The sequence below is a fragment of the Amphibalanus amphitrite genome, unplaced genomic scaffold, assembly GCF_019059575.1.
Source record: "Amphibalanus amphitrite isolate SeventyFive unplaced genomic scaffold, NRLGWU_Aamphi_draft 000032F_arrow, whole genome shotgun sequence".
NCBI classification, from domain to species: Eukaryota; Metazoa; Arthropoda; class Thecostraca; order Balanomorpha; family Balanidae; genus Amphibalanus; species Amphibalanus amphitrite.
Window position 1 is genome coordinate 556,465 of NW_024881528.1, and position 17,243 is coordinate 573,707.

The 17,243-nt window shown below is 53.6% G+C and overlaps 1 protein-coding gene across 1 annotated transcript; it reads left to right on the plus strand.

Annotated features, from left to right (window-relative positions):
* Window positions 1-9,800: 9,800 nt before the first annotated feature.
* Window positions 9,801-16,516, plus strand: LOC122368637 (uncharacterized protein K02A2.6-like). Its single transcript, XM_043342779.1, has 6 exons — window positions 9,801-9,839; window positions 9,871-10,061; window positions 10,235-11,797; window positions 11,954-12,440; window positions 15,175-15,234; window positions 16,454-16,516. The coding sequence occupies exons 1-6, from the start codon at window positions 9,801-9,803 to the stop codon at window positions 16,514-16,516; spliced, it is 2,403 nt and encodes an 800-aa protein (XP_043198714.1).
* The last annotated feature ends 727 nt before the right edge of the window (window positions 16,517-17,243 follow it).

Here is a 17,243-nt window from a genome sequence, read left to right on the forward strand (position 1 = left end):
GCGCTTGTGGTGACAGAACCGTCAGTGGCCAGGACGACGAGGGGCTGCGGGAGCTCACTGCTGGTGTCGGCCAGGACCTCCTCAAACTTGGCGTTCACTACGTGTGGTGGTAGCTCACGGTCAGTGCGGCTGAAGAGGTCGATCTTGAAGGTCCATCGGCTTCTGGTGGCGGGAGGCGTCGCAGACATAGGCGTCTATGAGAAGGACGTCGAGCCTGGCGTCGGTTGGAGTTTCTGCCATCTTGCCGAAATAGCTTGTAGTTTCCAGTGTATTCGCTCCACGTGCACACCGCACCGAACCTCTCGCCAGACTGTCCTCTCTCCGCCGGGAGGCGACGGTCACGCCCTGCCCGGGACGGCCGAGGAACAGAGCAGCTCACAGAACAGTCCCGCCGGAAGCAGAACAGATAAATTAGGTCTGAAACCCTACACCCGACCCGTCGGGCCGGGGCAGCGGCGCTCCGTCGGCTGCCGGCCAGCCGGCCTCCACGTGGCCCACTCACTCGCTATAACAAATAGTCAACATTTTACTTTTGGTGACCTCTGGTGACCTGACCTATGACCTGACCAAAAAAAAAGTATATCATTCGACGCGCCTTGACGTGTTGAGCTCACTGGTGCTTTTTATCTTGCTCTATCTTAATTAGATCAAAAGTTATAAGCGAAAAACGTTTGACCTGTTTTTAGCGAAATTTTTACATTTATACCCGCAAAACCATAGTCCATAGGCGGCGGAACGGGGAGGGTACCGGGGCACCGTGCCCCCTTTGATTTTGGCATTTTAACATTAGCCCTAAGGGCGTTGCATGGAAAGAATGGGACCAAAATTCGGTAGTGCCCCCCCTTAATTGAAGGTGTTCCGCCGCTTCTGCCCATAACCCCCCTAAATATTGACCTAGAACAACCAAATTTGCACAGGGGCGAGAACTCCAGGGGGCCCACCACCTACCAAATTTGGTGTTTGTGGTGCCACAGGAGCCAATCGCGAGGGGGGTCGCATCGACCCCCCCCCCCTGCCAGGCCGTGTTATGAAAAATGCCCTGCCAGGGCGAGGGTTAAATACAAACATTCAAACACTTTTTGACAGAAGTGTATCGTGGTGGCTGCTGTGGTCACACCCTCTCTATAGCCTGGAGCCGCCGCTGAGCCGGAGCCGGTGTCAAATGCAGTCTGGGCTGTGGCCGCCCGGGCCACCGCCGCCCCGCTCGCTGAATACAGTTCTCGGCTGGTACTGGTGGCGTCCAGTGGCGGTCGCAGGGGGGGGGGGGGCATCAGGGCCATGCCCCCCCAAAGGCAAATCAGGGGGGCCATCATATCATTTGCCCCCCCCCCAAACAACCGATGGGCCCCCATGGGAGTATGGGGCCTGGCCCGTATTCGATTGTCACGAGGCTCGAGAAACCCACGTCAGCTATTAATTAATAGGTCCCATACCGGTCTTTGAGGGCCCTACACTGACCTCTGAGGGCCCTTCAGTGGCGGTCAAGCGCCCACATTGACCTCTGAGGACCCATATTGACCTCTGAGGGCCCTCCACTGGCCTTTTAGGGCCCCAAAACCGGCATCAGGGGCCAACCGGCGGATGAGGGCCTCACACCGGCCTCTGGTGGCCTCATTTCTGTCTCTCGAGTCCCAAGACTAGCCTTTAAGTGCCTCTGAGGGCCCCGCACTGGATTCTGAAGACCCGATGTCGGCCTCTAAGAGCCCGCATCGGCCTCATAGGGCCCATCTTGGCCTTTAACCCTCGCCAGGCGAGGGCCTTTTCCATAACACGGACGGCGAGGGGGGGGGGGGGTACGACCCCCCTCGCGATTGGCTCCTATGGCACTTAGAAACGCCAAATTTACAGGGTAGGTGGGTCCATAGGAGATCTCGCCCCTGTGAAAGTTTGGTGACTGCAGGTCAATATTTAGGGGGGTTTTGGGGGGGTATGAGTGCAAAATTTTGCTAAAACATGTTAAACGTTTTTCGCTTATAACTTTTTATCTAGTGAAGATAGAGCAAAAATAAAAGCACCAGTGAACTCAGGACGTCCGTGCGCATCGAATGATTTACTTTGTTACCAATTTTAGTGAACTCTGGAATTCAGTTGCCGCTAAGCTAGTCCAATTTTCCCCTGACCTTGTGCCGGTTTTTGTGACCTGGTGACCTGACCTGAAAAGACTGGGACTTCAAATTTTCAGGAAAGGTGCGAAAATGTTGCCCCAGAGGGTATGCCAAATTTGGCGGCGCTACGCGCCGCTGTTTTTATGTTATTTGCGAAAAACCTTAGGGGGGGGGTTGCATTAACCCCCCTCGTCGGGCGAGGGTTAAAGGCCCTTCGCTGGCCTCTGGGGTCCAACGCCGGCTCATGCCGGTCTTTTAGGGCCCCACTCTGACCTCTGAGGGCCCATGCTGGCCCGTAAGGGCCCACATTAGCCTCTGAGGGCCCCCGCACTGGATTCTGAAGACCATAGGCCGGCCTCTAAGGGCCTGCATCGGTCTCTGAGGGCCCATCTTGGCCTTTGAGGGCCCTCTGCTGGCTTCTGGGGTCCAACGCCGGCCCATGCCAGTCTTTTAGGGTCCCACACTGACCTCTGAGGACCCCATGCTGGCCCGTAAGGGCCCACATTAGCCTCTGAGGGCCCCGCACTGGATTCTGAAGACCCGATGCCGGCTTCTAAGGGCCCGCGTCACCTTTGAGGGCCCATCTTGGCCTTTGAGGGCCCTCTTCTGGCCTCTGGGGTCCAATGCCGGCCCATGCCGGACTTTTAGGGCACCACGCTAACCTCTGAGGGTCCCATGCTGGCCTGTAATGACCCACATTACCCTCTGAGTGCCCAAGTTGGTCTCTAATGGTCTCAAACTGCCTTTTGCAGGCCCTGTACTGGTCTCTGAGGGCCCTAAACTGGTCTCTAAAGGCCCAAGCTGACATCTAAAGGTCTCACACCGGCCTCTGATGGTCCCATTTCTGTCTCTGGGATCCAAACTAACCCTTATGTGCCTCTGAGTGCCCCGTACTGGCTTCTGAAGGATCGATGCCTGCTTAGCTCTACACCGCGCCGGCCACTGATGGCCCTATTATGTTCTCTGGGGGCCCAAGACTTACCTTTGGGCGTCACGCACTTGCCTCTGAGGCAGGGTTGTGCTTGACTCATGAGTCGAGTCAGAAATTTGACTCAACTCTGACTCAAATGAGTCAGATTTGAGTCGAGTCGGATAAATTGTTGAGCTGTTGAGTTGAGTCAGAGTTGAGTCGGACAAAAATATTAAAGCGTTGAGTTGAGTCAGAGTTGAGTCAGTAAAATAACTTTTGACATTGAGTTCAGTCAAACATTTAGGAACATGAGTCAGCTGACTCAACTTTCCAGAAATAAGCTTTTCATTCCCCCCCCCCCGCTTAATACTTCGCCCTGGCCTTGCTGCCGGACTTTTTCACCCCCCCCCCGCTCAACAGCTTTTTTGTCTGAGTCAATTTTGAGTCAACTCACTTGACTCAACAAAAAATTTGAGTCAAGTTTGAGTCGACTCATATTTTCATTGAGCCGCTTGAGTCATGAGTCGAGTCAAGGGAAAAAAATCAGCTCCTTGTTTGAGTCAGAGTTGAGTCAGGGCTTTCTGAGGTTGAATGATGAGTCGAGTCGGCAAATTTTTTTGAGTCGAGCACAACCCTGCTCTGAGGGCCCACATCAGCCTCTGGGCCCCATCTGGGGCCTTTGAGGCCCTTTGCTGACCCTTGGGTCCAACGCCGGCCTCTGGGGGTCTGACACTGTACTTTAAGTGCCCCATTGCAGCCTCTAGGCGATAGGTATCGCCGAAGCGCTATCGATGGGCCCATAAGTGTAGGAACCATGGGTGCAGTGTGTGCAGTTGCACTAACAATAATTCTCCAGTGGGTGCAGGCAATGTATTCTCCACCCACAATAATCTGGTACAAAAACACCCTTTCTCATCAACACTACTTTCCATGCAGCACGACAAATTCAGGATATTTTGCCCACTATCCATCTTTCGAAGCATTTGCTACTGTAATGGTCTTCAAAACTTACATTTGTGCTCAAGTAAAAAAAAAGAAAAGAAACGGAACACATGTGATTGAACACATACCGATGACCCACTGTCAATAGTTTTAACGTGACATCTTCGAACATGGTTAAGTTAGCCGCTTTTACTTTTTGCGGTAGTCAATTCACAGTTGGGTGAATTATTGACATTATCAATGCTTTAAAATGCACTTATCGGTACCTTTTCGACATGGTACACCCTCAAAGCTCGCAATGAGCCTCCGCTCGGGTGCCACTGCCTACCCCCCCCCCCCCTGCTTCACCGGCGATGGCTGGATTTCTGCACCCATGCACTAAGCCCGTGGGCCCCTTTAAGCTAGCACCGGGCCCCCCCGGGTCGCGTATTCGCCAAGTGTATTACACGAATCCGCCGACCAACAGCGTGCCCGGCGCGTATGACTAAATAGGTCAGCGCGCGGGGCGCTGGTTAGGTGTCCTGCGCTGAACTCTTTGCACTGCTGAATGAAAACGTGAGTCCTGATTAGAGAAGTGGTCAGTTTAGTCCCTATGCCCTCGAAATCTATTGTTGGCCTTTTGCCACTGTCACTAGCGCCACCGATCACTATTTAAGCCGAGCGAGGTGGGAGCACCACAGTCTCCTCCACTGGGCGCCGGTGAAGCACGGCTTGTGACCTTCCTGTCGGGACAAGAGCTGTGTGCTGTACGAACACCCTTCACGAGCGCTGATTCAAGAGAAGATTGAAAGAAGCACTGGCGTCCCGCGCTTGGAATTGCAATTAGCTGTCTGAACTACTCGAGTAGCAGACCCTACTCAGCTAGTTTGTTGGCCGTCTTTGCTTAATACTTAGGACCGCCTCACGCCTGTCAGCTGGAGGAACTGCTGGCGGACAGTCAACTGCCATCCTGATAAATATGAAACGTGCCAATATCTATCCCGCAACGCTTCTTCTCTCTGAAACTGCACTGGCTTTGGCGAGCGACCAACTCTTGGACGCGTCTGACCTCAGCAGTCTCCGCCGCGCTGATGACGAGGTGAGCCCGCGGACCTTCGGACCGCTGGCGGTGCCCGGCGGTCTGATAGCGATCGGTGCCGCGGCCCTCATCAGCTCACTGGTCCTAGCAGTGAACAGCCCGGAACCGCCCAAGCCGGAGATCACCATTGTGGCCGCTGCTACCGGAGGCCCACCAGCAGCTCCAGTGCAAGTCATCACGACAACCACAGCCGCCACGACAACCACAGCCACCACAACCGCGGCGACAACCACACCCGCCGCGACAGCCACAACCACCACAACCGCGGCGCCTCCAAATGCAGGTGTTGAAGACTCGGAGGGGGCAGATGCATCTCAAAGTGAACACGGTGGAGATGAGACTAAAGTTCCAGGAGGCAGAGACTGTGATCCTGCAAACGACATCGGCAATTGCGATACTGGTCTCTTTTGTAATCCAAATAAGAAATGCGAAAAACAACGTGAAAATGGTATGTTTTGCGACATGAACATCCAATGCAAATCTGGGAAATGTTTATCGTTTTTGTGCACGTTAGGCTCCGGAGGGAGGCGAAATTGAGGGACCATCCCACGTGGAAAAGCTTTTGAATCGGCTGAAAAGCGTGTCTCTTCATTTTAGGCCATCAGTTATGGATATTTACTGGCTTTACCGAAATATATCCCGCAACCGCTGGGGGGGGGGGGGGTCGGATCCGATCCTCACCCCTCCGTTTTTTTCACGAATAACTCACGAACCGCTTACGCTATCAACTTGAAACATCGTATAACTTCCCCTTCATCAATTCACGGCTTTTGTCAATTTTTCATACAAATTTTTCAAAACCTTTTGAGATATATCGATTTTATTGATGTAACTACATGGCTTTTTTCGTCAAAAAATGGTAAATGCTTGAGAAATCGCCAAATATCAAGGATTTAAGCAAATTGCAAATTAAAGACATAAATAGACGCAATCCAATGACTTCTTTTAAATGGCTATCTCGCTTTTCCTCATGAAGTGCGTTTTTGACCCCTAAAAATTTAAAAAACTATGTTTTTTAGAAAGCAACTAATTAAATCAAAACTTTTCAAAATTTTCAAAACCGGAAAATATGTTAAAGAGCTCTATTAGAACATTAGATGTCCCAAATTTCAACTTTCTATCTTGATTTTTGACCCCCAAATTGTAAAAAATAGCTCCAACATGTATAGGGCATGGTGACGTCATACACATTTTCGTGAGTTTGAGGCACTTCTGAACTTTGCATTTGAAAACAAATGGCAACTTTTGATTCCTGGGACAGAGTTCGTCTAGAAAAGTGTATTTTGATGTCAAAAATAAAAATTGAAAAATTGGCTTTTTTCTTGGTGATGCAGGGTTACTTTTAACCCTCGCCCGCACATGCCATTTTCCCATCCTAGAACGCACATGGGGGGGGGGTGGTTGCCACCCCCCCCGCGCCATTTCGTTCCTGTTGGAGATAGAGCTTAGCGGTAAAGACCAAAAAGATTCTTTGGGAAGAGACGAATCCAATGATACCCAGTTTTACCTTCTCAGGTCAGCCATTGACCTTCCAGGTCAGGTCAAACTAAAAAATGTTGCTGTTTTAGGTCACCGTTGGATATCAAGCGCGCTGCTTGTCATATACCGATGACGATGCCGTTTTCTGGTGCCAAGCCAGCTAGAACCTCTTTGTCACACTACCCGACCAGGTTTTTGCTGCTGAGGTCATCTCAGGTCAAGTTAGGTCAAGGTCAATAATATGTGTTTGTATGTCTGTGTGTGTCTGTGTGTATACTGATGTGTGCACCGATTGTTTATGTGTCCATATTACATGAAATCATGATCTGAGAAGCTTTTACCAAAAATGTAGTCAAAAAATTTCAAAAAAGTAAATTCAGCTTGCCTAAAACGCAATTATCTTAGATGACCTAGGTTGACCTTGACCCTGACCTTGACCTCTGTACATCGTCGAACAACATGTTTCATGATAGGTGGGAGGTAGGATTGGCATAAAAGGCCGAAATCAAGGTGTTAAAAGCTCACAAGGCCCATAGCCAACGCAAGATGTTGAGAATTGGCCATTTGGGTCATGACATGACCTGAGAAACAAGGTCATATCTCCGAAACCAAAAATCACAGAAACTTGAAATTTTCAGTGGACATCAAGAAAGGATAGAGGAGCAGCTATACGAAAAATCAGCCTTCTAGCTTTAAAAATGTTGAGTGCAGAGCAGAAAGTCTACCTGGGGGGGGTGGCAACCACCCCCCCCCATGTGCGGGCGAGGGTTAAGGGGGGAAGAGGGAATTTCCCCCTTCGAAAATTCCACTCCCCTTTCAAATTGTGTCATAATGGCTAGGGAGGGAAGGGGGAATTTCCCCCTTTCAGAATTATTTTTTGGCCCATTTTCAATTAATTCGCTATTCAGATTCTCTAGTCATCGTTATTAAGATTCTATGTCATCAATTAACGTTGCTGGCGCTAAGATATTACCAAGGATTGTGGGCAGTGGCACCGCCCGGGCGGAACTTAAAATATCCGGAACTCCAGATTTGACCCGATACCGATCGGATGGTCGATGGGACCGTCTCTTGTCTTGTCTTTTCGCACTCACTCAGGGGCGGATCCAGCAAAACTCCAAGGGGAGGGTCATGATTCGAAGTGGATTCAGCTCAACGGATTTCGGCCACCTAACCTTCCAGGCGGGGGGGGGGGGGCATTTCCCCCCTTTAGTTTTTTCAATATATCTCCAGAACCGCTGCGCCGATCGTCACCAAACTTTCAGTACCCTCCCGTGAATAGCTATTGCAAAAAAATTCCAAAGGCTATGATAGGTTGGCCGCTAATGACGTCAGAGTGACGTCATTTTTGCCATTTTCGACCCAAAAATAGGTTTCGCGGAAAGAGCTGTCAAGCCTACAGCTTTAGAGATACATAAAATATTTCAAACATGAGAGGTGTAGAATCAGAAGGGCTACAAACTGCTATCGCGGATTTTTGAAATTTTTGGATTTTGACCCCCAAAAATTAAAAAATATATTTTTTGAATATAATAGCCGAAAAACCCAAAACGTTTTTGAATTTCGAAAAAACGGAATATACGTGATAGTCCCTATCGCGTTCTATCCACATACCAAATTTGAGATCGATACCTCTTTTTTGGCCAAGTTATCCCTCGCCCGCACATGGGGGGGGTGGTTGCCACCCCCCCCAGGTAGTCTTTCTGCTCTGCACTCAACATTTTTAAAGCTAGACGGCTGATTTTTCGTATAGCTGCTCCTCTATCCTTTCTTGATGTCCACTGAAAATTTCAAGTTTCTGTAATTTTTGGTTTCGGAGATATGACCTTGTTTTTCAGGTCATGTCATGACCCAAATGGCCAATTCTCAACATCTTGCGTTGGCTATGGGCCTTGTGAGCTTTTAACACCTTGATTTCGGCCTTTTATGCCAATCCTACCTCCCACCTATCATGAAACATGTTGTTCGACGATGTACAGAGGTCAAGGTCAGGGTCAAGGTCAACCTAGGTCATCTAAGATAATTGCGTTTTAGGCAAGCTGAATTTACTTTTTTTGAAATTTTTTGACTACATTTTTGGTAAAAGCTTCTCAGATCATGATTTTATGTAATATGGACACATAAACAATCGGTGCACACATCAGTGTACACACAGACACACACAGACATACAAACACATATTATTGACCTTGACCTAACTTGACCTGAGATGACCTCAGCAGCCAAAACCTGGTCGGGTAGTGTGACAAAGAGGTTCTAGCTGGCTTGGCACCAGAAAACGGCATCGTCATCGGTATATGACAAGCAGCGCGCTTGATATCCAACGGTGACCTAAAACAGCAACATTTTTTAGTTTGACCTGACCTGGAAGGTCAATGACTGACCTGAGAAGGTAACACTGGGTATCATTGGATTCGTCTCTTCCCAAAGAATCTTTTTGGTCTTTACCGCTAAGCTCTATCTCCAACAGGAACGAAATGGCGCGGGGGGGGGTGGCAACCCCCCCCCCCATGTGCGTTCTAGGATGGGAAAATGGCATGTGCGGGCGAGGGTTATAGCGAAAAAAATGTTCAAAATTGATGACGTCAAATTTTCACACTCAATTTTTTTTTAGCAATTCTAGAACTTGTAGCGCTAAACAAAGACCACTATTAGACTCCCCGTGACGAGCTGCATCGAATCAATACCCATTTTATGCAAAACTAACAACTTTGAAATTTGACCTTTTTTACCTGACCTTGACCTGACCTACACCAGAAAGGGGCCCCGTTGCTGCGGGGCCCCTGCCCTGCAGCAACGCCAGCAGCCTCCACCAGGACGCCAGCAGCCTTCACCCCAGCAGCAGCGCCAGCAGCAGCAGCCACGCCAGGCTGCGGGTTCCAGCCGGTGTTGGGGGTGTGGGCGTGTGGGACACCGCAGAGGTGACCAGTCGTGCCCCGCCTACAACAGGACTTGTTCCAAGTGTGGGAAGCTACACCACTTTGCCCTGCACTGTGGTGCCACTCGTGTAGTGTCCAGTGTACAAGTGCTCGCTGTCAGTGCCTCACCTTTGACAGTTGATGCTCAGGTGGAGGGACAGGAGGTGACCTTCACCGTCGACTCAGGGTCGCCTGTGTCGATCCTTCCCAGGAGTGTGGTGGGAGGGGACCTGACAGCAACTGATCAGCGCCTGTGTGCCTATGGGGGGAGTGTATTGGATGTTTTAGGGGTTAAAAGTGTACGTGTATCATGTAAGGGGAAAACTGCCAGTGTCACTGTGTATGTCGTGCCTCATGGCCGTGCATTGATGGGCCTGGACATGATGGAGGCGTTCGATGTGTGTATCGTGGGTAACCGTGTGTGTGCTGTTTCCACAGCCTCTTCCTCCCACGCTACTCCGGAACCTGCTGAGCCTCCCAGCCACCCTGCTGAGCCTGCCGACCCACCTGCCTCACCGTCCGGGATCCAGCCTGCCATCCTCGGCTACCAACACCGTGTCACCGTCAGTCCTGAGGTGGCACCTGTGCGGCAGCCTCTTCGCCGGCTGCCCCTGGCAGTGGTTGATGAGGTGAGTGCTAGACTGAAGGAGCTCGAGAGCCAGGGGGTGATCGAGAAGGTGAGTGCGTCCCCCTGGGTCTCACCCCTGGTGGTCGGAAGGAAGCTAGATGGGTCCATCCGCCTATGTGTTGATATGAGACGGGTAAACAAGGCGGTCATCACTGATGGGTACCCTCTCCCCAGGATCGAGGATGTACTTGACCGTCTGAGTGGCTCTCAGGTGTTCTCCAGGCTAGACCTGAAGGACGCTTATCACCAGCTGGAGCTCCACCCGGACAGCCGTGACCTGACAACGTTCGTCAGTCACCTGGGGTTGTTCCGCTTTACCCGGGTGAACTTCGGGCTCGCCAGCGCTGGACCTTGTTTCCAGAAGGTGATGGCCTCCATGCTGGAGGGGATCCCGGGAGTCGAGGTGTACTTGGATGACATCCTGGTCCACGCTCGCTCTCAGGCCGGGCACGACGCTCGGCTGAAGGCTGTGCTCCAGTGTTTTGATGCCCACAGGGTTCGTGTGAACTGGAGCAAGAGCGTCACCAACCAGAGAGAGATCGGTTTTCTCGGGTACCAGATCTCCGGTGACGGTGTCCGTATCGACCCGGAGCGGCTCCGGCCTCTGCTGGACGCGCCCGAGCCCCGGGACGAGAAGAGCCTCCGCGCCTTCCTCGGAGCCGTGGGCTATCATGCCCGGTTCCTTCCGAGGTTCTCTGATGAGGTCGAACCTCTGCGCGCTGCGCTCAGGGCAGACGCCTTTGAGTGGACGGCCGCGCTGTCGAGCGCGGTCCGCCGCGTCAAGGACGCGATCAGGCAGGCACCCGCGCTGGGGATGTTTGACGTTTCTCTCCCCACCGTGCTCTCCACCGACGCTAGTGACGTCGGCTGCGGTGCCTGCATCACGCAGGTTGACGCCTCGGGGGTGCCGAGGGTCATCACCTACGCCTCCAAGACCTTCACAGCAGCCGAGCGGAACTACTCTGTGGTAGAGAAGGAAGCTCTGGCCTGCGTGTGGGCGACCGAGAAGTTTCGGCACTACCTGTGGGGGCGCCGGTTCACACTGCGCACCGATCACCAGGCGCTCTGCACAATCTTCGGGCCGAAGGGCTCCAACCGCGTCGGCCGGCGAGTCGCGCGGTGGGAGGCCCGCCTGCTGGAGTTCGCCTTTGATGTGGAGTATGTGCGGTCCGAGCACAACGGGGTGGCGGACGGCCTGTCCCGCCTCCCAGTAACGGACACCTGGTGGCCGGACGACGATACCATTCAGATCGCCTCGCTCGGAGTGGCGGCGGCGGCCGTCACAGAGGCAGAGTTCCGTGCTGCCTCGGACGCGGACGAGACCCTGCGAGCCGTCCGCGGGTTCGTGGCTGGGCAGTGGCCCCGCCGGAAGGAGATCGACCCGGCGGTGGCTGGTTTCTACCAGGTGCGGGAGGAGCTGTCCCAGCACGGCCAGCTGCTATTCCGCGGCGAGCGTCTCGTCGTGCCGGAGACGCTCCGTGAGCGCGTCCTCAGGAACGCCCATGAGGGCCACCAAGGGGTGGTCCGCACCAAACAGCGCCTGCGCGCGCAGTTTTGGTGGCCTCGGCTGGACCGAGAGGTGCGAGAGCAGCTGAGGGGCTGTCAGGTGTGCTCCCAGCATGACGAGCATGTTCGCAGGGAGAAGCCACCTCTGCAGCCCATTCCCCTGCCAGAGGGCCCGTGGGAGAGGCTGATGGTGGACATCATCGGGCCGATGCACGGTCCGCCGACCGAGAGGTACGGCATCGTGCTCTGCGACCTCTAAAGCCGGTGGCCAGAGGTCGCGCTCTGCTCTGACGCGACGGCGAGCACGATCATCCAGTTCTTGGAGGCGCTATTCGCTCGCGAGGGGCTCCCGCTCGAGCTCATTTCTGACAACGGCCCAGCGTTCAGATCGGCAGAGCTCCGAGCATTTCTGACGAAATGTGGTGTGCGGCAGACGTTCAGCTCGCCGTACTCGCCGCAGACGTGCGGGCTGGTCGAGCGGTTGAACCGCACGATAAAAGGGGCCATTCAGTCGGCTCGGCTGGCGCGGGAGCCGCGCTCACCCTACCTGCGTCGGTTCCTGGGTGAGTACCGCGCCACTCCGCACCCCGCCACCGGGGAGACGCCGTTCCGCTTGATGAGGGGGCGGGAGGCGCGCACGACCCTGGACGTGCTGAAGCGGGACGCGCCCACCGGAAACAGCCGGAAACGCGCGGTACGCCGGCGGCACCGCCGCTATCAGTCGGCGTACAAGAGGAGGTACGATCGCACCGCGACCGCCGCCCCCAGGTGGGAGGCAGGAGACTGGGTACGGGTTCGTAAGCCAGTCAGCGGTCGGGTCGAAGGCCAGCCGGCGGTCCAGATCCGGGAGAGGACCGGCCCTGTGAGCTACAGGGTAAGCACGGGGGACAGAGTGCACGCCAGGCGTCTCGTGCCTGGGCGTGCCACAGAGGAGCCGGTAGTGGAGGAGCTACCGGCCAGCCTTATTCCGGATTCCTCGGTCCCATCTGGGAGCGCTGAGGGCGCTGTCAGTCCGCCCAGAGTCCACCCTGTGTCACACGCCGCCGGAGAGCTATCCGTGCCTCGGGCGGATCCTCAGACCTCTCCTGTTTCTCCGCGCCGTGGCAGTCGCCGGCGCCGGGCTCCTGACCGGTTCACGCCGGACCGGTACCAGTAGGTAGGTCGAGGGGGCTGCCCCGAGTAGAGTGTGTTCCCTCAAAGGGAGGGGTGGTGTTGGAGTTTGTTTGTGCGCCGAATATGTCTCAGGCGCGCCGAAGTTGTATTTATTTATTACTCTGTTTAGTGCTGGATTTCTGTGACTGTATTACGTATATTTAGTTTCTTGTTGAAGAAGCGATCCTATATCTGTAATGTCGGATTGAGTTCTTTGGGTCTCCGTAGATTTAACGTCGAGCCCTGATAAGAGACTAAGGTGTAGTAGTTGTAGTTTACGCGGTCAGTGATGGCGAGTGAGGAGGACCCCCATCACTACAGTTTCATTCTCTTCCGGAAACGTGGTATTGAAAATGTAAACAATCGGTTATGTTGTGCTTTCCCTTGGCTTCTTCGCAATAAACCCGCACTCTGGGGTCTCCCGGGCGTGTGACGAGGTGGACAGAAGCGGGACACAACAGTCATATGAGGTCAGGTCATTTTCGTGACCTCACCATTATAAGTCAATGGGGAAAATGAAAACTACTGTTTTGGCGCCGGGAATTATCTTCAACTATCTCAAGCAGACAGAATCGTGATTTGATGCACTCCTTGCAAGGTTAGATGCGTCATTTTTGCAATGCTGACCTTGCATGACGTCATTTATGACGTCATCAAGGTCATATTAGTTTTTCGTCAATAACTCCCGATCAAATTGAGCTAGCGAGTCGGGACTGCCACCAATGGACTCAGGAAGACCTGCCGAATCGAATGGTATGCAACATGACCTCTTCCGATCAACTTCGTGACCTGGGGCGCTGACCTGAGCGTGACCTGAGGTCAACACCCTAAGTTGACCTGATCCAAACAAAAAGTAGATCATTCGACGCACCTGAGCGAGGCGAACACGATACTGCCAAAATCGCGGCTCTGCGGCCGTTTTTTGCGAAGTTATTCACCAAAAACTGAGCCGTACCTTGGGGCACTTGACCTGACCTCAGAGGTCACCGGTTGACCTAGGACATTAAAATCGGGTACCAAACTCTCCGTCTCGTAACGGCGCACACGCTCGTTTTTCCGCGACGCGCTAGCTCCACTAGGGGCGAAACGGCGAGGGGGATCGTACCCGCCCCCCCCCCCCCCGGCCGGCGCGTATGTAGAAAACCAATAGGTCCGGCGAGGGTTAAGAGTGGTTTGGAAAGGTTTCGAACACCGCCTCGCGGGGCTCGATACGACCATTGGTTCTCGAGATAACAGGGGGGGGGTCGGATCCGACCCCCCCCCCCCCCTCCCAGCTGTCGTGGGTACGGAAATAGCCCAGGTGGTGCCGGGATATCCTCCAAATCTAAAGAGTTGGACAAACTGTTGAGCGAAACTTTTTTTACCTCGAAGTCACCAATGACATCATGACGTCATAACGGTCATGTCAAAGTACAAATTATCAACACTTTGGCTAGTTCACAACTTGGGCTATGGCCGCCGGCTAACAAGTCGGATCAGGCTCATTTTGGTTTACATACTCGTTGAAATATGATTAACCCGAGCACCGACAAGGGTACACGGCACGGTCCAACTTAGAACCGACGGGGGGGGAGGCGGGCAGCGGATATCCGCCCCCTGAGATCTCGAGAACGAAGCAGGATAGCTACAAGTGGTAAACGGCTGGGGTACACACGGAAAAGGTCTACAGGATGGTCGACATGACCATCAGCCACCTGCAGACAGTGCTAGTGCTGGAGCTGATCCGCCGGAAGGGCGCTCAATTGAGCATCTGCTTTGAGGACCTGCCGCGACTGACCAGAGGGTTAACATGCCATGTGGCACCTGCCGTCTGTTTTGCCATGTTTTACTGAATACAAGCACGTGCCATTTTCAAACGTCCAGTGTTTATTTTCGGAATTATAGCAAAACACAATAGTATCCGTTTCTCCTGGACTCCCTGTATATATATATATATATATATATATATATATATATATATATATATATATATATATATTTGTTAACTTTGGCAATAAATCTTCTTTTAGACAAAGACCATTAACCCTCGCCCAAACATGCCATTTTCCCATCCTAGAACGCACATGATGGGGGGGGGGGGGTTGCCACCCCCGCGCCTTTTCGTTCCTGTTGGAGATAGAGCTTCGCGGTAAAGACCAAAAAGATTCTTTGGGAAGAGACGAATCCAATCATACCCAGTTTTACCTTATCAGGTCAGTCATTGACCTTCCAGGTCAGGTCAAACTAAAAAATGTTGCTGTTTTGGGTCACCGTTGGATATCAAGTGTGCTGCTCACCAGTCACCATACACCGATGACGATGCCGTTTTGTGGTTCCAAGCAAGCTAGAACCTCTTTGTCACACTATCCGACTAGGTTTTTGCTGCTGAGGTCATTTCAGGTCAAGTTAGGTCGAGGTCAATGATATGTGTTTGTATGTCTGTGTGTTTACTGATGTGCACCGATTTATCCGTACAGGCGGGCCACGACGGCGGCCACGACGGCGTCCACGTCGACAGCTGCTCCACCCCCATCATCGTCAGCCGTGCGCGCGGACGCAGCCCTCGAGCGAGTGGTAGGTGGCTGTGCCATAGCCGAGGTCCCGCCGGTAGTCCCCGTGGCCGCCGACGCCGACGCCGCCGCTGCCGGCGGAGCAGTTTCTGGCGGCGGGGGGGGGGGGGGCGCTGCTGGGGCTCCTTGAGGGGGCGGCTCCTCAGAGTGGTGGGGGGTCGGCTCCGTCTGCGCGGGCCGACCGGGGTGCGGCGTGGGCGGCGTCGCCGTTTACCGGCGACGGGCGGCGCCGCGTGTCGAGTGAGGCCAGAGTGCGGCCGCCGGTGTCGGTGCAAGTGAGGCCAGACTATTACGTGCGCCATCATCGGGTACACAGTGTTCTGGCTCGAGGCCTCAAGTTGCGAGACCAGGTTTTTTCTAGTTAGGACTTTTCCTGGTAAATACATCCCACAACAAACATCACACATTGCAACACCTCACACCATCAGCAGCAAGATTTACAGCAGCAAGTATGAATATTCTACCCCCTTTCTGGACACCCTTGCCTTGTTAATCGGACGCCACATGAGCCGAATTAAAGTAAAGTTTGCTTCTCTCTCTTGCTTGGGTCAGAATTAAATAGCTGACAGTAAAGTAAAGTAAAACGAAAGATAATTCAGACAAAAAGATCTGGCTCATTGCCAGCCTAAGTAATTTCCCCTTCCCTGGCGGTTGCCTTAGGCATGCCGGGAAGACTAAATTTAAAAAAAAATGCCTTCTGTGGTGCCGCCGATCTGGCGGGCGACTCCTCGGTCTGTGTGTGCACCGATTGTTTATGTGTCCACTGTCCATATTACATAAGACCATGAAATGAGAAGCTTTTACCAGAAATACAGTCAAAGAAACTTCACGAAAAGTAAATTCAGCTTGCCTAAAACGAAATGTTATTAGATGACCTAGGTTGATCTTGACCCTGACCTTGACCCTGACCCAATCAGCACACCACCTAGCGCTGATATTCCACCGATACCAATCACCATCTCCGCACCGAGCGGCTTCTCTCTCATCACCAGCACGTCGACCACCACGGCCTGACCCGAAGCCGTTTCCACAGCTACCTTTCCAACTCCGTCACAGTAGAAAGGATCCCCGCTCATCGATGTTACCCGGACTCGCTCCTTCCGCCAGTCGCTGCAATACGGTGCAACACCAGGTTCTCCGAGCCGCTGTCCACTATCGCCCTGCATTCCCTGCCTGCCACTCGCAGCTGCGCCATCGGCAGAACCTCCGCTACTGCCGCCCTGGAGAGGACGCCGGCGCTGATGCCTGATGCGGCCTCTCCCGCGCTGTTTCCCGGCTGCTAACGCTGAGGGCAGCCAACGGAGATGTGGCCGATCGCTCGGCAGATCCAGCATCGGCGTGGTCCACGCACCGCCGTTGACGGCTGCACGTCAGCCGACCGATCTTCACGCCGCCCCGGCCCAGGCGCCACCGGCCGCCGGTTCCTTTCCTCTGCTGCCCTACTCCACCCCCTGTCCGAGGAGCTCGCGCCGCCGCTGCCACCGGACCAGCCGCCGCCGCCGCCACCGGAGCTGCTGCCACCGGAGGGCTGTTCGGGTGTTTCTTATAGGTATCTTGGTTCGGGTCCCTGCAACATAGATCTGTGCTGCGTGCGTCACACTTGGGTGACGTCAGGTCAGCCGCCTGGCTCCGCGCACTCTCCGCCGGCACGCCGCGGCCTATTCCACCCGCGGCGAACCGTTGCGCGGGTGGACTGGTGATTGTCGCTCAAATAACGGTTAAATTGCGTTCAAATGTGGTTAATAGCAATGTGCCACTGAAAAAAGTGATAATGATACAAAAAAAAACAGCATGCAAACCGATAGAAATATTGGACGGTAAACTTTAATCCGCGCCACTTTCGTCTCCTGCAGCACCGAATTTCTGGCTGCAGGAAAACGAAGCACGCTTCAGTAGGTGGCGTCACACAGGCGATGACGCAGTGGTGTGGGCGGGACTAACGGGCGACGTAGCCATCGTAGGTGGCCGCCTGCCCA

Coding starts and splice junctions, on each gene's coding strand:
- LOC122368637 (XM_043342779.1), top strand. CDS start 9,801: ATGGGCCTGGACATGATGGAGGCGTTCGATGTGTGTATC. Junction 11,798..11,953: donor CACGGTCCGCCGACCGAGAG/GTACGGCATCGT, acceptor CCCAGCGTTCAG/ATCGGCAGAGCTCCGAGCAT. Junction 15,235..16,453: donor GCTGCTCCACCCCCATCATC/GTCAGCCGTGCG, acceptor TGCCACTCGCAG/CTGCGCCATCGGCAGAACCT.